Source organism: Schistosoma haematobium, chromosome 4 (genome assembly GCF_000699445.3).
Source record: "Schistosoma haematobium chromosome 4, whole genome shotgun sequence".
In the NCBI taxonomy this organism is placed as follows: Eukaryota; Metazoa; Platyhelminthes; class Trematoda; order Strigeidida; family Schistosomatidae; genus Schistosoma; species Schistosoma haematobium.
The window spans coordinates 11409760-11433004 of NC_067199.1; the positions used below are offsets into that span (position 1 = coordinate 11409760).

Consider the following 23245-nt stretch of genomic DNA (forward strand, 5'->3'; position numbering starts at 1 on the left):
CCGCTAACTTTTTGGCTTAACAATACTTTAAAACATTTCAACCGACTAACATCAACTATACTGGTGACATCTCCATCTGCAACTGCACAGGACTTTCCGTAATGAACCTAAGCGCTGACTTGGTGTTCCGGAAACTGCAGCACATAAGAAAAGACATTTGTCCTGGCCCAGATATAGCCCATTCTGCTATGATGAGGGAAGCAGCCTTAATCCTGGCGACTCCTCTTAGTACGATGTTCTCACAATCGCTAAGCCGAGGCAGACTACAAGAAAATTGGAAGCTAACTCACATCACACCAATTTCTGTCTATTCCTTGAAAAATCAAGGACTCCCTGATGTGCGATGGTATACATGACTATCCACTGTCCTTATATTTCTTCTCACCCCGACAGCATTGTTTCAGGAAGAGTTACTCTTGTATAACCATTCTGCTGTGTTAGACAGATGGACAAACATCCTTGAGCGCAAAGAGAAGGTTGATATAATTTGCTTGATTTCCCAAAAGCTTTTGATAGGGTCAACCGTATATGTCTTATCAAAAAGCTCAAACGATTGGGTATCAGATCACCTCTAGTTGATTGGCTGACTTCATACCTGAAAAGCCGATATTTTAAGGTCACGGTTGACTTCATCCTATCTAAGGCTATGGAATGTCCTAGTGGGGTCCCCCAGGGCTCAGTACTAGAACCTCTTCCCTTCTCAAGTTATATAAATGATCTTCCACAACAGGTATCGTCAGACTTATTACTTTTTGCCGATGACGCGAAACTTTGGTGGGAGATAAGCAACTAAGACGATATACTCGCACATTAAAAGGATCTGATTCGACTTCGAAGTTGGGCAGATGATAACGGACTTACCCTCAACACTTCAAAGTGTAAAGTAGTCCATCTTCAGCATGTTGCAGACTACAGCTGCAACTTAGACGACTCATCTCTAGAAGTATCTCGAGTCGAAAAAGATTTAGGAGTCCTGGTATGCTACTGTTTGAAGTCTTACGCTAACTGTGACAAAAATGCCTTTCGAGCAAACCTTGCACTGATAACATTGAAGCGCATTTTTGGCCAGTTTGACGGAAGAACTTTCTACATAATCTTCGACAGTCTTATTTGTCCCCATTTAGGGTACGGAAACGTAGTATTTCCTCCCTTACTCCAAAACGATAAGGACACTCTGGAGCGTATCCAACGGCGAACCACGAATTCAGCTTGAGGACTGAAATTCAAGCCTAATGAAGAACGCCTCCAATCGCTCAAACTTTGCCCATTAGAATACAGGCGTCTTAGAGGTGACTTTCTAATGGCCCACTGTATCCTTAACATTTCTGAACACCCCTAAAAAAATTAACTTGAGTTTAGTATCAACACAAACCTAAGGGATAACAACAAGAAACCGGAGGCACAACACAGTAGGACGGACTGTATACATAACTTCTACTCTTTAGGATTTGTCAAATGCTGGAATTCGTTACCGTCTGAGCTAGTCCAAGCGACTTCGCAGAAGTCATTTAAGAAGAAACTTGACCTATTCTTAAGGACTAAGGATAACATCTTGTTATGATTTGGCAATTTCGTTTCTCCTCTATTATCGTTAATATACATAGTTTCTTGTTTGAAGGCATTGGTGATCTGTAGGATTATGGTCTACTATGATATTAGTACTGCTCTAATAATAGACCTAATACTAAAATTGTAGATTTGTCATGATATAACTGCCTAATCTATAAGATCTTACGTGGAAGTCACATCATCGACTACACCAACTCACTGTATCGTATCAACTACCAATACATGATGTAGAACAAGATTAGGCTAGAGAAAGAACAATATATTTAATATGAATAGAAGATATAAGGTAACATTCAGCAGAGACCACGCCTGCATGGCCGAGCCATGCCACTCGATCAACTCCAGTCCATTCAATTCATTGTTCGCGCCTTCTCCATTGTTAGGTATTTCTCCGCGTTAAATATTGAATATCTATTTTCTGAGCAGTCTCGTGTTCACAGTTTTGTGGATTGTGTGGCTATTGTCCAATGCCACTACAGATCCACTGCTATTAGACACAGAAGCCCGTTGATTGACAGTTGCTTTGAGTTCGATATGCTCTTCAACTGTAGGAATGCTGATCTTTATTTGTCGTTCATTGCCTCTACGTCTTCATCAGGTCCTCCACGTTCACCGATGATGCTGTCTAGGTATGTAAATAATTTCACTTCTTCCAGGGTTTCTCTATCAAGTGTGATTGAGTTAGTGCTGTCGAATAAGCCTAGTCTAGAGCATGTTTCTAGAGAATATACTCACGTGTAATGAACTGCAGTCAGCAATCTGTTCTACCTTTACATAATTATCAGTATTTTTAAGTATTAACATAATTTTTGATAATAATTCATGTCTATTATCAGTTTTTAAATCCAATTACGGCTAAGCAACAAGAAAATTTCTCCGCGACCAGAAAAACATGTTGAAGTTAGCAAACTAGCTGGAACACTAGTTGCAATTTTTCTTCTGTGCGGTTATACTTAGAATTTAAACCATAGGTAATAACAGTAACTCCGCCTGTAGCTCTTATAGGGTTGCTGCCGGTCCCAAGCCCGGGTAAAGGAGGAGGGTTGGGCATGGGGTTAGCGTCCCCATCCCGTAGAAAACTAACTCGCTAAAAAACGCTTACCAGAAAAAATAATCCAAACCATTTTAACTCTGCCCTGGGAGTTAGAAGGTCTTCATTTAGAAGAATTATGACGCTTCATGGTGAAAGCCGAGTTCCTTCGGAAGCCACGAGGCCGATGCCCCTTCTAACAACCAGAGCAAAAATTTTTATAGGTACATGGAACGTTCGAACAATGTGGGAAACCGGGAAGACTAGTCAAATATCAATGGAAATGAGGAGATACAACTTAGCAGTACTGGGAATCAGCGAAACCCACTGGACCCAAGCTGGACAGAAAAGGCTAGCTACGGGAGAGATGCTGCTATACTCCGGTCACGAAGAGGACAATGCTCCACACACTCAGGGAGTCGCTCTTATGCTGTCCAAAGTAGCACGAAATGCACTTGTAGGATGGGAATCTCACGGATCCAGAATCATCAAAGCATCATTCAAAACAAAGAAGGAGGGGATCACAATGAATATCATCCAATGTTATGCACCCACCAATGATAGCAACGACGACATTAAAGATCAGTTTTACGAGCGGCTGCAGTCAATCATTGAGAAATGCCCAAGAAAGGACCTAACTATTCTGATGGGAGATCTAAATGCCAAAGTCGGAATAGACAACACTGGATATGAAGATATTATGGGACGACATGGACTGGGAGAAAGAAACGAAAATGGAGAAAGATTTGCAAATCTATGTGCATTCAACAAATTGGTCATAGGAGGCACAATATTTCCACACAAGCGTATACACAAGGCTACATGGATCTCACCGGACCACACTACAGAGAACCAAATAGATCATATTTGCATCAACAAAAAATTCCGAAGGACAATGGAAGATGTGAGAACCAGGAGAGGTGCTGACGTAGCTTCAGATCACCACCTAGTTGTAGCCAATTTGAAACTGAAGCTAAAAAAGAACTGGACAAGTGGACAAACAGCAATACAAAGGTTCAATACAGTCTTCATTCGAGATACTAACAAACTCAATGAATTCAAGATAGCTCTCAACAACAGGTTCCAAGCCTTACAAGATCTACTGAAAGAAGAAGAAACTACTATGGAGGACAACTGGAAAGGCATCAAGGAAGCATTAACTTCAACGCGTCAAGAGATTCTGCGCCTCGAGAAGCATCATCATAAAGAATGGGTCTGTATAGAAACACTGAACAAGATCAAAGAAAGGAAGAACAAGAAGGTAGCAACTAACAACAGCCGAACACGAGCAGAGAAGGTCCAACCACAAGTTGAGTACATAGAAGCAAACAAGCAAGTGAAGAGGAGCATTAGAGCCGACAAGAAGAAATACGTGTAAGAACTAGCAACGACGGCAGAAAAAGCTGCTAGAGAAGGAAATATGAAACAGCTTTACGATACAACGAAGAAACTATCAGGGAAATACGGTAAACCAGAGAGACCGGTCAAAGACAAAGAAGGCGAGCCAATCACCGAAATTCAACAACAGCAGAACAGATGGGTAGAGTACTTCGAGGAACTCCTGAGTAGGTCTGCTCCAATGAATCCACCGGACATCGAAGCAGCACACATAGATCTTCCTATAGATGTCAATCCACCAACTACGGAAGAAATTAGAATGGCCGTCAGACAAATCAAGAACTGGAAAGCAGCAGGACCCGACAACATACCAGCTGAAGCACTGAAATCAGACATCGAAGCAACCACAAGCATGCTTTATCTTCTATTCAAAAAGATTTGGGAGGAGGAACAAGTGCCGACGGACTGGAAAGAAGGGCACCTCGTCAAGATTCCAAAGAAAGGAGATCTGAGCAAATGTGAAAACTACAGAGGAATCACACTACTGTCAATACCAGGGAAAGTCTTCAACAGATTGTTGCTGAACCGGATGAAGGATGCAGTAGACGTCCAACTTCGAGATTAACAAGCTGGATTCCGTAAGGATCGGTCGTGCACAGACCAAATTGCAACACTACGGATCATCGTCGAACAATCAGTTGAGTGGAACTCATCACTATACATCAACTTCATTGATTATGAAAAGGCATTCGACAGTGTAGATAGGAAGACATTATGGAAACTTCTTCGACACTACGGAGTTCCTGAGAAGATTGTCAATATTATCCGGAACTCATACGACGGACTACAGTGCAAAGTAGTGCATGGAGGACAGCTGACAAATGCATTCCAAGTAAGGACCGGAGTCAGACAAGGCTGTTTACTCTCTCCCTTCCTCTTTCTTCTGGTGGTCGACTGGATTATGAAGACCTCGACATCTGAAGGAAAACACGGAATACAATGAACAGCTCAGAATCAATTAGACGATTTGGACTTCGCAGATGACCTAGCCCTCCTATCACGTACACACGAACAGATGCAGATGAAGACAGCCAGTGTAGCAGCAGTCTCTGCATCAGTAGGCCTCAGCATACACAAAGGGAAAACTAAGGTCCTCAAATTCAAAGCGGAGAACAGCAATCCAATCACACTTGATGGCGAAACTCTAGAAGATGTAGAGTCCTTCACATACCTGGGAAGCATCATCGATGAACAAGGAGGATCCGATGCAGACGTAAAGGCGAGGATCGGCAAAGCAAGGGCCGCTTTCCTACAACTGAAGAACATATGGAACTCAAAACAACTTTCAACCAATATCAAAGTGAGAATCTTCAATACGAACGTCAAGGCAGTTCTACTGTATGGAGCTGAAACTTGGAGAACTACAACAACCACAATCAAGAAAGTACAAGTATTTATAAATAACTGTCTACGCAAGATACTCAACATCCATTGGCCGGATACCATCAGCAATAGCCTTCTGTGGGAGAGAACAAACCAACTTCCAGCTGAAGAGGAAATTAGGAAAAGACGATGGAAATGGATAGGACATACATTACGCAAATCGTCAAACTGCATCACGAGGCAAGCCCTAACTTGGAATCCTGAAGGGAAGCGAAAAAGAGGAAGGCCAAAGAACACATTGCGTCGGATAATAGAAGCAGATATGAAAACGATGAATTACAACTGGACGGAGCTAGAAAGGATTGCCCAGGACAGGGTTGGATGGAGAATGCTGGTGAGCGGCCTATGCTCCTTCACGAGGAGTAACAGGCGTAAGTAAGTAAGTAAGTAATAACAGTATCAAAATGTCCACAATATGGATGATTTGTTTATTTACGCGCACACTATACGGCGCCTTGACGTGACTTGGTAAAATATATTATACTAACTCACCCTTAATTCTTATAATCCCACTTTATTTAACTCTTAAATAATCTTTACATGGATTTACATTTCGCTTGTTAGTAATAGGACCAAAATTTTGAAATTGTTACATGTATTTTAAATCAGTTACAGCTGCCTTTATGTTTATTTATCATTCAACTTAATAATACCCAGAGTATTGTTACTATTCATAAGGCAAACTCTAGCGCTTAACACTCTTACTCGATATGCATCGTATCAACGTCAAGTTGATCCTAATAGGAGAGTAGTGTAGTGGCATTGGTTCATAACCACACGACTCATGAAGATGAAAATATGATTACTGAGAAGTTTGACATCCAACATGTAACACTAGGAGGAGGTTGGCAGTGGTGAACGCTGGAGGATAGCATTCAAGATGGTATGGCTATGCCATACAGACATGGTCACTAACTAAAACCCACTGAGTTTGTATTAAACACATTACTTTCTATCCAGTCAAAGTATGTTCTTCAGAAAAATGTGATGATATGTAGCTGACCCTTAAGATACGACGAATCAGAATAGACGATGTTGTGACTTCCATGTAAAATCTCATAGATTAGGTATTTGCATTATGACAGACCTACAATTATGAGATAAGGTCCATTATTATAGTAAAACCAACATCGAACTAAGACCATAATTTCATAGAGGACAACCAACGTCGGGGTCACACCTCACGGTTAGTAACTAACGTGAATTATCCTTTCATCTAATCCAAGTACTATTGTTCCCTTTGATGACGGTACGACACAAACGACGTTACTGTAGAAATGAATTAGTAGGAGTAGATGCAAGGGATAGAATAAGACAACTGCTGCATGTAAACGTACATGGCCTAGGATTAACTGATCACAGTTGATTGTCGTCGACCTTGACGTGGATCGTTGCACTGTTCGACATCCAGTGACCCAACTGCCGAATGATTCGAGTAGGGCGTGGTGATTTTTCATTGAACCTATAGTGTTTTCCCTGTTGCATTTAAAGATCATGTTTTTTCCCTTGTGTAAGTTGAAGCCTACTGATGCAGAAGCTTCTTTCACACATTTTTGTCTTCGGCTGCGCTTATTTTTGTGTATACGATAAAAGAGCTAGGCCATCTACGATGTCCAGATCGTCTAGTTGCATTCTGACTGTGCATGGTATTCCATCTCTCCACTGAGATAATCACTATATTCTAGTCATTAAACAAGGAGGGAGAAAATATGAGAGTATCGTATATTAACGTATTAAATGATAACTGACTTCCATGATATCGAAAAGAATTGGTTCTAATGTAAGTCATGTAACCGTTTTTTAAAATCGAGCAATACTTTTTCGAGATGAATTAATTTCAGGCGCGGTTACCAATCTTCGTGAAACTTTCAAGGTCAGCGTTAATTTGTGTAAAGAAAACCCAATAAATATTCCAAATCAAACATACCGCAGTTATTTCTAACAGTACATTGCGAAAATTGCTTCTTTTTGTTTCCATAAGCAAATGCAATTTAAGTAAATCATGTAGGTTGATAGTTATTGTTATTTCCGCTTATGTTATGATGTATTCGGAAATTCCTTTTTTGATTTATTTTAATAAGTTTTGCCTGGGCGTTTAGGTACCTGAGTTCTTTCTGAAAGCTTCCGTAAACCAAATTTTCCTGCGCCTTAAAGTTGTGCTGGTTTCGGAAACTACGAGCAAATTTATTATTAGTTCCCAAGGTCTTTAGTCTGATACCTTGACTATTTCTTACACTATCTTACCTCACTACAGTCATATTTTATTTAGCTGTGTCTGCTTAAAACCAGTTATGTATGAGGACTTGATGGCACTAAAGTTCTCGGTTCACCTGTATTCTGTTATTCTCACTGATTGTGATGCATTCGTGTGTTTCTTTAAAACATTCTAATATCAAAACGTTATGATCAGAGCTTCAGTTGTGCGTGTTCTGGCTCACCACAGACGAATCACTGTTGTCAATGACGAGCAAGCTTTACTAGTTTTGTCGGACGGAATGGCGAGACTCTAATTTAGGGACGAGATAATCAGGAGCGTTTGAGCAATTTCAAGGTCACGGAGCCAAGTTCAACACGCGATCCTAACATACGATCGGTTCACAGCGGATTTTAGAGAGGAGGTGATTAATGAGAGGTTACAACAGATGGGACGGCGGGACTCTAATTTAGGGACGAGCTAATGAGAAGCGTTTGAGCAATTTGAATTATTAGCCAATCAGAAGACAGTATAAAGTAAAAATATATTGTAATAAAGTAATGAATTACAGTGGATATTCTTCTTTTACATGACTAAAAAACTTGTTAAGGTTTGATAAAGGTTCAGAAGTTCTGAATTCATAATGCATATGGTATAGAAACTCGTCCATAGGGTTAGGGTTTAGGACTAAGGTTATGGTTAGGTTAGGGTGCTAACATGCGATCGGTTTACATCGGATTTTAGAGAAGAGGCGTTTATTGAGAGGATACAACCCTAACCCTAACCTAAATCCTAACCCTGACACTAACCGTAACCCTTACCCTAACACTTACCCTAAACCCTAACTATAGGCTACAACACTAACCCTAACCGCTAACCCTAAATCCTAACCCTAACCTCTAAAATCCGTTGTAAACCGATCGCTCGTTAGCACCTTAACCCTAGCCCTAACCCCTAACACTATGGATGAGTTTCTATAACATATGCATTATGAATTCAGAACTTCTGAACCTTTATCAAACCTTAACAAGTTTTTTAGTCATGTAAAAGAAGAATATCCACTGTAATTCATTACTTTCTTATGTTTTCACTTTATACCAACTGTCTTCCGATTGGCTAATAATTGTCAACGTCATTTAAGGTTCGTTCAAAGGTCGTCCCTAAATTAGAGTCTCGCCGACAGAATAAGAGACTCAGAATTGTTTATTTAAGACAGAAGACATACAGCCTTTGTTATTCCTTTTTTATCATGCTTCTGTGAGTGTCTAGCCTTCTCTTGAATGAGTCAATTGGAGGTGCGGACAACACTGCTTCGAGTAACAGGTTCCAAGAATTGATGACTTGGTGTGAAAACCTGTATGCCATGGGTATTTCGTTTGTTCCTGGCTTTTCTAATCGCATGCTATGTCTTCTGAGTTGTCCCGATCTGGTAGGAAAAAAAAGAGGATATATTAGGTCCAAATTCATTTCTTAGTATTTTATACTTCAAAATCAGATCATCTCTTAATCTGCAGTAGGACCGAGTAGAGGTCTAGCTTTTCCTACCGCTTTTTATATGGTAAACCTCGGAGTTCTGGAATTGCACGGGTAGCTGCCCTCTGTACTTCTTTCGGGATATCCGAGTCACCTTTTAAGCAGTGGCTTCCAGTTTGAGCGCGCTTTTCAAGTTTAGTTCTCACCAAGATTGTGTGTACTGTAGTAAACGTAGCAGTACCTAACTTCATTAATGTCCGTCTTAAAGTCCACAGGGTTTTAAACCCCTTAGCTGAAACCTCGCGGCAGTATGGCGTTGTCTTAAAGTCGCGTTTCACTGTCACCCCAAGGTCCTTGTTAGACCGGGCCGTGGGTACAGGCACTTCCCCTACGCTGTACCTATTTACCTTTGTATCGTCAAAGTGCATGTAGACACAATTGTCCGCGTTGATAGGCATCAGCCTTTTTTCAGATCAGCTAATCGTTGTCTCTAAGTCTGCCTGGAGTGCTCATGTATGTGTCTCCTGTTATTTCTCTAGATTTTTACATCAGCATATAGTAGCATTATGAACTCAACTATACTTGAGAGTTCATTTACATTCATTATAAAAAGTAAAAGATCTAGGGCGGAACCTTGAGGTACTCCACTAAGTACTAGTTTCCAGGCGGAATACTTGGAATCTACTCTTACTTCCTTTCTACGACCTAACATTTATTTATTTATTTAAACACAAATATTGGTACAAAGGGGCACCAGATACATATGTGCCACACAAGTCATTTGATCTCCGTGTGGGCTGAGATACTGCCTGCGTGCCCAAACACAAACAGGTGGTTTTCCTAGGAAACACCCGGAGCCTTCTACCTACAGGTCTGATCCACAAGTCAGTGAAGCAACGTCAGGAGATGCAGTCCCATGGTAGCCTGTGATCAACAGTTTGTTCATACACCATTTGTTCCTTCGGGGTACTGGAGCCCATGTGCACTATTGATTGGGAATCAGGGTTTTCCAACTCCCCTGTGTAGAGTCTGCATGTCCACCATCCCTGTTGAAGCGCCGGACATTCACTTTTCATCCTTTCAAGTTTTTAGACAACACTGCTACCGCGAGAATGCAGTGAGTAGGACTTTCCTGGTAGTGGCTCTATGCACATGGTCATGTGAGTGCATTTTGAGCTGAAGATATGACTCTCTCTACTCTCGGATGTTCCAATGCATTTGAGGGCGCGACATACCAGGTAGTCCCTAAGCAATTTTAGGAGGGGTCATGTAGACCCTTAACTTTGAGATCAAGACGCCAGGTCTTTTTAGCGTCGATCATGTAGCAACCAAATAGCTACACTGAAAATTGTTGCACAGTTTAACAAAACTCCTCGGTATACACCAACTTCCTTGATTTTGAGGAGTCATTCGAAAGCATGTAGAGAATGACGTAGAATCTTCTTCGATACTAGTGTACCTAAAATGATTGTCATCATCATACGGAATTATAGCGACAAACTTAAGAGAAGACATAGTGTAGCGGTGGTTTCTGTAGAAATAGGTCTGATTCAGCTGGCCACTTAGTTCTTGTATAATTGTGGCTAATAAATCTCGTCATTTCGTCTTACCTTCCTCTTGATGTAAGATAATAGTTGTTTGGGACAGATGCAATTATCTGTTAACTGTCTTGTGTGAACCAGTGTTCAACCTGAAGATGTCCACTTTACATATGTTCTTGACCCTACTGCACTCAGACTTTTTTATGACCAGTTGCGAAGAACGAGTCTCGGGTTCTGTTAAAAAGGATATAAGATAGCTTATATGAAGTTGACTGTGGTATGACTTTTTTTCTGGTTAGCGTTTTTTTAGCGAGTTAGTCTTCTACGGGATGGGGACGCTAACCCCATGCCCAAATCTCCTCCTTTATCTGGGCTTGGGACCGGCAGTAGCCCCCGGAGGGACTCCAGGCGGAGTTGACTGTGGTATGAAGGGATGTATTATTTATCCGAATATGGCTTTTAACGTACTTCAATCGACTGACCTAAATTATATGTGTCGGTCCAAGTTGACACACCTCATTAGCACAAGATGAATACCATATTCACAGAAGTAGTTACTTCAGTGGTCGTAATATATAAAAGGATGATTTCATATAAAGATATGATACAGGGAGAAAGAATTATTTGTTGGAAAGAAAGATATAAAGCAATTTTAATCTTACCGTTTAAGGGCAGACAAAGAGTGTATACACCTACGTCATTGTTATCGATTTTGAGCCATGTCACCCTGAGTCTCCAAACATTGGCTATGATAGTCGCGCGGACCTCAACCAAGTAGTCTGTATCTACCAACATGGCTAATACCAGAGGTTATTAACTTCAATGACTAATGCCACGTTTTAGTTTGGCCGCCCCTAACTGTCTTCCAATCATCCCCAACACTAGTCCGCATTGTGCGTCGTGGTAATCGGTGTTCAGGCATACGTAACACGTTGCTCAACCATCTCAGTCGATGAAGATTCACAACCTCATCAACTGACTTACCATCATTCCCTAATACCATGCGTCGAATCTCACTATTACTTCCCCGGTGATCCCAACAGATGCAAGCAATATTTCTAAGACATCTGTGGTCAAATATTAGTAGCTTACGAGTATCTCCTACTCTTAATGGCCATGTTTCGCTGCTGTAAATTAAAATAGAACGAACTGCCACGCAGTATACTCGTCCTTTTATTGATAGACGGACATCTCGCCTTCGATATATGTGACCGTTGCTGCTACCTTGACGTGGTGGCTGGGCTTGTTTATCGTGCTGAACTAATCGGGCTATAATGTCTGGAACAATCGTTCTTCAAGGTCTCACCATGCCAGATAAGTAGGTCAAAGAGCGGTAAGACTAAAAGCAACAAACCCAAGGTCTGGAGGCGAAGTGGTACTGCTGACTGTACAGGGATGTAACGGCAGTAAGGTGTTTCCTTCAAACAACCAGCATAAAAGCGATGTTGCCTTTACACAAAGAAGATTGGGGTTAGAAAAGGTCGACCCCAAAAATGCACACCGCCTTATCCCACGGACTTTCGTCTCCAGCAGTAAGGTCCCAACAAGTATGGAGCTAACACGAGAAGTACTAAAAGGTCTTGTGTGACTGAGCTCAGGCAGTTGCCCCTTGTGCACTGCGGTCACTCACTCAGGTCACTAAGACCACCTCTAACCCAGTTTTCTTTTCAGGTACCTCTTGAAGAATCCTTCCACGGTGTGGGCAACCAGAAAGTAGTAACTGCCCTCATGCCTCTAACAGCACTCAAGATCATTGTATTCATATTTAATAATACCGCGTACTTACTAGTTATCCCTTTGAGAAAAGTTCGTGTAGAATCAAATATCAAGACCAATAAATATGTAGATTGGTAACTGAAATTATATACTTCAGTGCATAACACGGGATAGTCTTTTCAGTACGCTCAACAAGATGTAAAACCTGCCTAATTATTCAATGACATGGCTCATAATCGTTTGCAATAGTACAAGTGAATCTATTCTTTGTCTTTCCCCAGGTTTTAAGCTTCATAACTTCTCACGATGCTTTTATTTCATTAATTTATATCTTCTCAAGTCGTATCTTCGATGCCTAATCCTTTACAAACGAGACTACTGCTATCCTCTTCTTCCCTGCTTTTTTTAATCGAAGTAAGCAGTGTAGTTGTCGCGAGGAAGCTTTATTGATCAAAACCCAGAAGAACACAGAAGATATTCAACATAATCAGTTATATGTCAATTACAACGATTATAGTTTAGTAACTGAGTAGTTTTTAATTGAAACGAATCATAGTAAAAATGGATTAAAGGTCATGAATAATATTGGGACTGAATAAATTAATATAACAAAAAGCCATCTCCAATCGATATTGGTCTCCTTCCTCGTAAATTGTATTTATTGCGCAACCCTCTCTAGTTCACTTGAAACTGAATATTCCGCCGTCGACGTCGGTTCGGCCATCTTTTGGGATGTAGGTCTACTTGTTTTGGAGGTATCTCCTGTTTTTCTTCTAGTGTGTCGTTCAGGGGTTGTGGTACTCTGTAAATATATATTAATATTTACAACGGTGTTGTTTGTTGCTATCGTATGTCGGATGATATGCGTCTTCGTTACTGATTGCTATTTCGTTATGTTTTCCAACCACTGCGTCATACAATACCTGTCACAACCCTCGTTTCACACTCCTCTTTATCCATTTGTCTTTCATCGGTCTATGATCTCGGAAAAACACATGACTTCGAATGTTAAAGCTTTTAATGGGACCATTTTTCTACTAGTAATCATTCCCGGTAACATCAGGTGTTGAGTTGTTCTCAGTCTGCGACACACTAAGACTTCCGATAGCGATTTCTATTTTAGTAATTCATCACTTGATATAGTTTTGTACATTAAAAAAGATCGTGTAATTTATCAGTGGGCAATCAGTGGAGATCAATATGCATCCAATTGATCCAGTCCCGTACAAAAATTATGAAAACATTCTTTCATTGGTCATAATCTGAACACTACACAAAGTGAAACGAAGTATTTGATATTTTATATTAGTAAGCCAGTTTTACTCGGTTAAAAACCAAAATAAACATGATTTGCAATAAAATCTAAGATTATGTGAAACAAACTAAAACTACCACCTTCTCACGAGTGTTGCCGCAGAAGGATTCCGCATCATTTTGTGAGGGAGGTAATACGATGCCCAAAGATTAGGTCCAGCAGTTAAGTCCTAACTGATTGGATAATGAGTGACCCATAAACTAATTTCCTCTAATTCCCTATGACATTTTGTCATGCTTATTTTGTGTATAAGCATGTCATTTTATGATACAAAACCCATATCATCTAGCTTGTAGTCTTGTTTATGATTTCTAATCGTTCGAGGGCTTAGGTCAGTAGTACGGTTTTATGGTCAACCCTCACTCAGCTTCATCATATCATCGCGTTCATTTATTGATTGACATTCGATATGTCAATTTTAATAGACGGAAATTCCGTATTACCAGTTCATCAAAAACTTCCATAATAATAGCACAGGCTATTTCGGTAGGAAAATTGCCATTATAGTTTGTTTATCTTCCAACTTATCTCGGGGCTGCAATTGGTATGGCTTCTAAGTGTTTCATATACCGGAAAGGAACTAGTCAACTCAATTCCGTCCTACTTTATGGCAATGAAACATGGCCAGTAAGAGTAGAGGATATTCGTAGGTTATTAGTATTCGATCATAGGTGTCTTCGAAACATTGCTCGTATATCCTGGGACCATCGAGTAAATAACGCGGTTGTTAGGAAACGGGTACTAGGTAAGGATGGCAAATCAATTGATGACGTAGTGAAACTTCATCATTTGAGATGGCTGGGACACGTGTTATGTATGCCCAACCACCGACTGCATAGACGTGCGATGTTTTATGGTGTAGGAGTAGATTGGAAGAAAGCTAGGGGCGGCCAGATCAAAACATGGCACAAGTCCGTGAAGTCACTGACAAGTGGACTGAGTCATGTTGGTAGGTGTAGACTACCTGATTGGGGACCGCGAGATGATAGCAACCGATGGTTAGAGACCCTGAATGACATGGCTCAAAATCATTTGCAATGGCGCAGGTGCATACACTCTTTGTGTCCTCCCAAATTCTAATCTCCTGATTCTTCATTGCCTCTTCTTTTCTCTTCCCAAATTTGTTTCACTGTATTATACTCTTTAAATAACATCTCCAAACCCTAATCTTTCCGATTACTGCTTATACTCCTACTACCTCTATCACTACGGGATTTGAATCGACCACTGCATCTCTGTGCTAATGTGGTGTAGCAACTTGAACTGATGTACGTATGTACGAACTTCTACGTTGTTGCCGACTGACTGACTGATTTCGGACTTCGACTGTAAATTCGTGTTTATCTAGAAAATGTCAATCTTATGTCTTGTAAAACATATTTGTTCTCTTATAATAATAATCATAATGAACTAGATGGTTTATCTTCGATAAAATCAATGATAAATTTTAATCTTTTTCAAAATCATCATTCCAAAAAACAGCCAACTTGTTGAAAAATCTACCCGCAAGAATCATTTACGATGACTTCGAATTCCCTGATAGAAGCGGGCTCAATTGTTATGCTTCGAGCCATAGAACTTGAGAAACAATTAAAATTTACTGAAAGTTTGACATGCTATGAAGAAAGTATTGGTTTATTCATCAAAGCTCTGCGTTCTATTCCTGATAATACACGTAATATATACTTGTTTACACTACTAAATTCTTGTTTTTAGAACCAGAATTCAAAGACAGATTCAGACTGAAAGTTTCAGAGTATATAACCCATGCAGAAAAACTTAAGGAAAAACTTAAAAAGGAATCAGAAAGTCAGTTAAATTAAAAAAACTATCTCATCTTATTTTCATATTAGATGGAAATTATCACGAACAAATTGTTATAGAAGAAGGTGCTACTGGTTACAGTTACAAAAAGGTTTTTGGAAGATTTCTTGAAGATGGTACAGTAAGGAAAGTTTGGGTGGAAGATCCGTATATCAGAAATAGTTATCAAGTTAACCAAAATTTTTCATATATGCAAAACTGTCTTTATTTAGATTGAGAATTTTTCTCACTTTTGTGAAGTCATCGTTCAATCAGTGTCGAAGGTGAAAAATATTTATTTAACCACCGGAGAAGATGCCCAGGTTTGTTAATTTGTCCACCTTTAATCCATTTAATCCGAGTCAAAAATCAGTTTTCGTTATATATATATTTTCTACCACTATGGAGTATATCATTTCAAATTCTTATACATTGATTAGAAATAATTTTCAACTCAAAATATAATTGAAATTAATCGATGAAGGGTATGATGAGGCTTATATGGCTTCAGACGTCTCATCACCAAATTTGTGTTATTCTTCTTACACTTGTGATTTTTATGGCCTTGTAAAAATACGTGACTTATTTGGTTTATCATGTTATCAGGACTTGCCATAGTTTCGCACCGATCTACCTGTATCATAGTATAATAGACCCCTCATCGGTAATATCTTATTATTAATACTGATTACACTTCGCTTTGACAAGTTAGTGCAATGAAATGGCAAGTACTGATTGATTTAACAAGCATTGAATCTTACACATTTGTAAGAGTTAGGGACTGAAGTAGATAGAGCAGGAATCAAATATTCTACCTAGTAGTGGTTAAATCATTCAAATATATATACACACTCATCTGTTACTATTGAAAATCTGTAAACGTAACCAACTTGGGAAAAGTAATGTCGTCAATCAACGTCACTTCTCATCAGTACAGCAAAAGAAGATTAACACTATGAAATTACTACCAATGTCCTTCATAAATATTCAGTCAACTTAGTATTTCTCCATTTGCTGTCATTTTTTTGATCATATACGTATATTTGCTAAACATATCAGTTGATAGCTAGTTAACATTAGTTTTACTCGCATATTAATCGTTGATAAATAAATGGATAAGAAGTTAGCCTTTTATTTTGATTATTAAAATTACCGTTAACACTATAAGTTGGCATCTATTTGTAGTGTACATAACTTAGTCTGTTCGTTTTCGTATAATAGGCTGTTATAATTTTCTGAAGGATAGCTATACTGTCTGTTTACGTAAATCATGAGTGAAGTGGTTGTCAATCCAAGTGACCTGTTGACCGAAAATGACAATAACTTCACAACTTCATTTATTTAATTTCACAAATCGGGATACAACTTTTTAGTTAATATTAAATTGGTAATCTAGCCAATTAAATTGAAACAACTTTCCAATGCAAATTAGTTAGTGTATTGTAAGTATTTCAGTACCTCAAAAATAATTTATCCCACATTGCTTCTAAACCGTAGTATTTACCTTTGCTAAAGACTTCAAAATAATTTACGTTCACTGAGACTTTTTTGCCATGAAGTGTCTGTTAGCTATAATCAATCTAGAGCTTGACGCAGATGTACTCTGACTCCAGTTTCTATATGGAATCAATATGATGAAGTGAAATTAACGAGGTGCAGTAATGATAATGGGGAAGACTGAAAATGGATAATATAGTTTGAAATGGTATATATGAAGAAATATCGAAATTCATAATCTAAGAAAAGATAAACATTAAATGCAGATGTGCCACTGGAAACGATTCTTAATCATATCATTCAGCGTCTCCAACTACTTGTCGCTGTTATCATGCAAGTTTTAACCACATTGTCTCCACCTACCAATACGGTTCAGTTCAACATTTACCAAGTACATGGACTGTTGCTATATCGTCCACGGCTTTCTTTCAAGCTACTCCTGTTCCCACAACTAATGTCTGTGGTTGGAATAAACTAAGTATTTCCGTGTTATTTAGTGCGTTGATAATATTGCGGTTTACTCCTTGTATAGCGTCAAACTAGTTTTCAGAGAATAAAAGGTTTGGTGCTGTCATTCAGCGGTACTTTTAATAAGCTACTGATAACGACCAACCATGCAGTTTTCTATAAGAGTGTAATTTATCCCTTTTCTGTATAAGTGATTATTATTGGACAAATAAATCCTATTCTATTATTATCATTATTTATTTATTTCTTCATTTATTATTACTATTTTAGCATCCAGATGAACAAATAGAAAAGTTTAACATGTTAAAGGGTGATCTAGAAAAGCATTCAGTTACTTTTGAGTGGACGTTCTCGGATACCTTACATGATCGAGAGATACGGTTAGTTAATGATTAGTTAGATAAAAAGTTGATTGTTGTTTCGTTTTGATAGTCTCGGATTGTAATTGTTCGGCTTCATTTTAAACAGTCATCTCCCAACATTGTGGTCAATTCAAAAAGATTAGTGTATACATATGTCGTGAGGTTGAATATCCTTTTCCAATGTTCAATGTAAGTACGATATCTGGAATTTTTGAACATCTTTCTGTTCATTTAGTGGATTAGCGTTATATATGACAGCATGGTTTTCACTAAGGAATTCATTTTAATGATCTGAAACTATCTAGATGTCTTCTACGAATTCCTCACTGTAGCGCCTCCCAACTTGCCGGATGAATAAAACAAATAAAGTGAACATTGGAGCTTGAAATAAAATCCTCGGTTAAAATTATATCCTTATATGCAGCATTCACCTATTAAATGAACGGAAAAATACTCGGAAATACTTGATGACATACGCACATTAAATATTAAAAAGAGCTACAATCTCATGAGCAAATATCCTATTACTATGCATGTAATTTATTGGTTTATAGAAAATCAGGGTTCAGTGATATGTTTTGGTTTTTTGAGTATTTTCCTCTCTGTTGTGTTTTATAATTAGTGCTAATACGAGAAATTATTTAATTGGTGTTGATGTTTACACTGAAACTTGGACCAATTATTTATCTCTTGAAATATCAACATAATATCTATTTAACTATTGAGTCTAGGTAGTCATTAAATTGTTCAGCAAGTATAAAGGTTTTAAGTACGTTTGTAATTTCTTATTGTTGATATTCAAAATAGCAAGTGATCAGGTACTAGGTTCAAGTCTCAGTATAAATAACAACACGAAGTTGGAGATATATCCACCTGAAAAGTCCCAGATAAGACGATATGTGCGCATCTTAGGTTCCACTGCTGACCACATAAAGAAATATACCAACCTCAAGCTATATCTAATTAATCCAATCTAAATTCATCTTGTTAACCTTTTTCTCTAGATTTGATATAATTATTAAATGTGACAGTTTCAATCAATCCACATTCATGCTTATGTTGTCACTATAACTTAGTATTGAACAAAGTCCATAAAATTATTCACTTTATTCATGATCATCTATTTGTGTTTTGTTGAAAATATTTTCGTTTTATTTTTTTTGCTGTTTTTAAAAATGAAAAATAGATTTGATAGTGGATGGATTGTTAAAATTGGTCGTGGATTGGATTATATACGTCGTCCTGAACATAAATTTTGTGGTCTCGGTGTACATGACTATGACTTTCGGACATGTTCTGCAACAACTATTGACATATTTCATTCTTCTATATTACGTCAAGATACATAAAGAAATATATATGAACTTTCCTTTTTAAAAACTAATTTAGTATATGATGTTATTATCTATTTACCCTGAAAATAAATCAGTAAGGGGATGATAAAACATCTTGACGACCTCAAACATACAACATTTCGATAACTTTCCATTATCATTAGTCTTTCATCTTTTTTTAAAAAGAAATTATGTTACAGAATCATTTTTTAACTTTAACAAGTTTTTCTCTATGTTTTTTACTCATTTGGTCGTTGTATTTATGTGTTAGGTCAAGGAATCATTTAATTTTAAGATTTGAAGCATTCAATGATTTTTTCTATCAACTAAACACTGGTTATCTTCGTAAGCAACGTAGAGTTTGGCGCATATATTCATTCTTTCATGTTGTCATACTATATTAAAACGGTGAGATGAAATTATTAAGATAAATGCTGGAATAGTAGAAATAGTAATAGTATCAGGAGTAGTGGAAAAGATTGAAGGAAGAGTGAATTTTTGAAGTTTTTTTATTTTTTTATTTGAACACATAAATATTGGTACAAAGGGGCACCAGATACACATGTGCCACACAAGTCATTTGATCTCTGTGTGGGCTGAGATACTGCCTGCGTGCCCAAACACAAACAGGTGGTTTTCCTAGGAAACACCCGGAGCCTTCTACCTACAGGTCTGATCCACAAGTCAGTGAAGCAACGTCAGGAGATGCAGTCCCATGGTAGCCTGTGATCAACAGTTTGTTCATACACCATTTGTTCCTTCGGGGTACTGGAGCCCATGTGCACTATTGATTGGGAATCAGGGTTTTCCAACTCCCCTGTGTAGAGTCTGCATGTCCACCATCCCTGTTGAAGCGCCGGACATTCACTTTTCATCCTTTCAAGTTTTTAGACAACACTGCTACCACGAGAATGCAGTGAGTAGGACTTTCCTGGTAGTGGCTCTATGCACATGGTCATGTGAGTGCATTTCGAGATGGAGAGATGACTTTCTCCACCTTTGGCCATACCAGGGCAATTTTTGAGGTATCAAAGTATGATGTAATATTAAAACTCGAGACCTAAAGTATAAATTTATCTAAATTTAGTAAATACAGTAATTACTGTAATCCAGTTATTTACACTCATATATGTTAATTGTTTCATACTATCTCCATGTAAAAAAATTCTATCACAATTTTGGGTTGTAAGCAGCTGACGAGAAACCTCGAAATAATATGAATTCATACTATTCTGCATCAATGTTTGTTCTTGCTCTATTTAAATTCATAAAGTGAACCAATTGCATGAAATTTATAAATTTATTGTTATTTTCATCCCGAACTAGGAATCTTGTTACGTCGTTGGTCTGTCTACCCACTTTTGGTGCTGAGGATAACTTGTCTAATCTAGATTAAGACCTTGACGCGATAGGTTGACGGTTTAACCTTGAGGCTAGTATGCGTGAGTTCGAAGTGGGTTAGAGAGAAGAAAACTATCCTATCACCTGATTGGCTGAGAAGTACGCGAGTTAGAGAAGACAAGTCAACTGGAACACTACTGGATCTATCCCCAATTTCCCGATTTCAGATTAGTGTAAAAAGGTACATGAATAAATAGACGACTAACCCGACCACAAAGTACAATAATAAGGAAAATACAATGCCCACTGCTGAGGAGTCCCAAAATAGGACGAAACGGTCTAACATCCATCGGTTCATGATCTCAGTCAAAAACTTAACAATCTCCACAACCTCAACTGATAGTTACCATGTGCTCACCAGTGACTAGCTTCATGAGAAAATTCTCGGAGTTCTAGTGAGAAGCCGTGACCAGTGGAGCTAACCCGTGTCGGGTAGAGACAGGTATCTACCTCACTAAAATGGAAGATAGTCGCGCAGTTTTGTGGATTCGTTGATGTTAGACACTAACATCATTGAATTCCTGCTCAGTGGTTCAGTAGGTTAAGCGTTTGCGCGCGAGACTGTAGGCCCTGGGTTCGAGTCCTGCGAGCGGGATCGTGGGTGCGCACTGCTGAGAAGCCCCACTACAGGACGAAACGGCCGTGCAGTACTTCCAGGTTTTCAATGGTAGTCTAATATCAATCGGTTCATGATCTCAATCAAAAACTTAACAATCTCCACAACTTTTAAACTGATAAATACATTTGTGTTCAGAACTGAGTATTAGTGTAGAAAATAGGGTGCAAAATATTATGTTTAAATTACAATAGCTTTGGAACAAAAAGGGCTATGACAGTGAATCATACACTAAACGGAAACTTATGGTTTGTAGAATAAATAAAGGACAAAAATTAATATTAATGTTTTACAAGCTTCGAATTAACTGAAATAACGTCCCGAAAAATAGCTTTCGTAGTTTGTCAGGGTTTCTTGCTTCTCTGTTCACATTAAATCTGTAGTTTGCAACAAAACATTGGTCAGCAGTAAAGACATGGTGTAATCATTCTACAATTCACGTTTATATAATTAAATAAATAGTTTTAGTAAGTAAAGAAATGATTCCAACATTTCGTTAAGTTTCCAGTGAAATTTCCTTTAAATTGTTTTACAGTTAATCAGAAAATAAAGTTTTTTCGAACCTTAGATTACTAATTGCCTGATTGTTTTATCTATCGTTATATTCACGTGATTGTGTTTTCACTTATCCGATAGATTAATCAATGAATGTGTGAATAGATCGGATTTTAGTGACACAATTAATACTGGGATAAAATATTGTAGAAATCACTTTAAGGAACTTTATGAACCATGTGTCTTTCAGATAGTTTATTCAAGGTCAGGTTTCTTAATTAACTAGTAAGTGGAACATAATCGTCTTGGACTGATCTCAGTTGTGGTACCTCTGAGAATGGGATAACGATATACAGCTGTTATTCTTGAATATACGACTTCTCAACAGAGCGCTCACGACCCCTTCAGATCTTGAACGAGGAACTAAACCGTTAGACTTTAGTTACTCTAGTATTAAATTATACAAATAGGTGCTTTAAATCTGGCCAATTTTATGGATTTATAATTGTAGAACCCGATGTGAAACTCATTGAAACGAACATTCTTCGTTTATACAGTTGTGATTTAAATATAGATTAAATTTGTTTTAATTAAGTAAACATTTGATATCACTGATCTGTAATAACAAGCAATTTTTTCATTACTTTAAACTGATCAACCATTCAATAGTGCTAGTTATTACATTCTAGTAGTATAATGAATGTTTAAAAGAATACTTGTTCAGCATTTATATACAAGTCTTGTTCATTCATTTCAAATCTACTTATTCTAGAAAAGATATTAAAATAAATATTACACCTTGTTTAATAACTTAAAAGTGACGTCATTCCGTCGATAATAATAATACAAGTTATTCTATTCGAGAAAAGTTACATTGAAGAAAATTGATCAGAATGAATTGTTTATTCACAATCGTCTTAATTTATAATTTACCACTTATTTGTTTTATTTAAAAAAATTTAATTATTACTTGTTTACACATAATGTTGTATGTTGAATTCCTTTTAAACAAGACCTTGCTATCATTCATTCTAATTACAAGTCTGTTTATCTATTACCAATGGCGGTCTAGCTTCAACTGACTCATGATCTTAACCATTGAAATTACTATAATATCCACAAAAAACCCCTATGATATTAATCAACATATGCTCACTAGTGACTGGCTTCACGAGGTATATCCTGGAGTTCTAATGAGAAGCAGTAACCAGTGAAGTTCAACAAGGCCTGTTATGAGATAGTGACTCACTGAAGACAATGGTGGGTGTGTCGCTCAATTTCGTGGATTAGTTGAAGTTAGACATTAACACCGTTGGATGCCGGCTCCATGGTCTAGTGGTTAAGTGCTCGCACGCGAAACCAGTAGGTCCTGGGTTTGAATCTCGCAGAGGGCAAGGTCGTGGATGTGCACTATTGAGGAGTCCCACAATAGTACGAAACAGTCGTCCAGTGCTTCCAGGTTTTCCATGGTGGTCTAGCTTCAACTGACTCATGATCTTAACCATTGAAATCACTATAATATCCACAAAACCCATCTGATATTACCAATCAATTGTTCCTCTACATTATTGATAATTTGTCGCTTTAGGAGAATATTGATATTGGAACTTCATAAATATTATGTTACCATTTATTATGAATAATAAGGAT

At 38.0% G+C, this 23245-nt stretch overlaps 1 protein-coding gene across 1 annotated transcript; it reads left to right on the forward strand.

The window, feature by feature from the left end:
- Positions 1–7210: 7210 nt before the first annotated feature.
- On the forward strand, positions 7211–20790 carry MITD1 (MIT domain-containing protein 1). Its single transcript, XM_035730066.2, has 7 exons — positions 7211–7384; positions 15102–15294; positions 15336–15428; positions 15473–15612; positions 15656–15745; positions 17658–17767; positions 18936–20790. The coding sequence occupies exons 2-7, from the start codon at positions 15141–15143 to the stop codon at positions 19096–19098; spliced, it is 750 nt and encodes a 249-aa protein (XP_035589233.1). The 5' UTR covers positions 7211–7384; positions 15102–15140; the 3' UTR covers positions 19099–20790.
- The last annotated feature ends 2455 nt before the right edge of the window (positions 20791–23245 follow it).

Excerpts from the sequence above, each read along its gene's own strand:
- MITD1 (XM_035730066.2), top strand. The coding sequence starts at position 15,141 with ATGACTTCGAATTCCCTGATAGAAGCGGGCTCAATTGTTATGCTTCGA. Across the intron at positions 15,613-15,655 it reads ATATCAGAAATAGTTATCAA|ATTGAGAATTTTTCTCACTT; the intron begins GTTAACCAAAAT and ends GTCTTTATTTAG. Across the intron at positions 17,768-18,935 it reads TTACATGATCGAGAGATACG|ATTTGATAGTGGATGGATTG; the intron begins GTTAGTTAATGA and ends AATGAAAAATAG.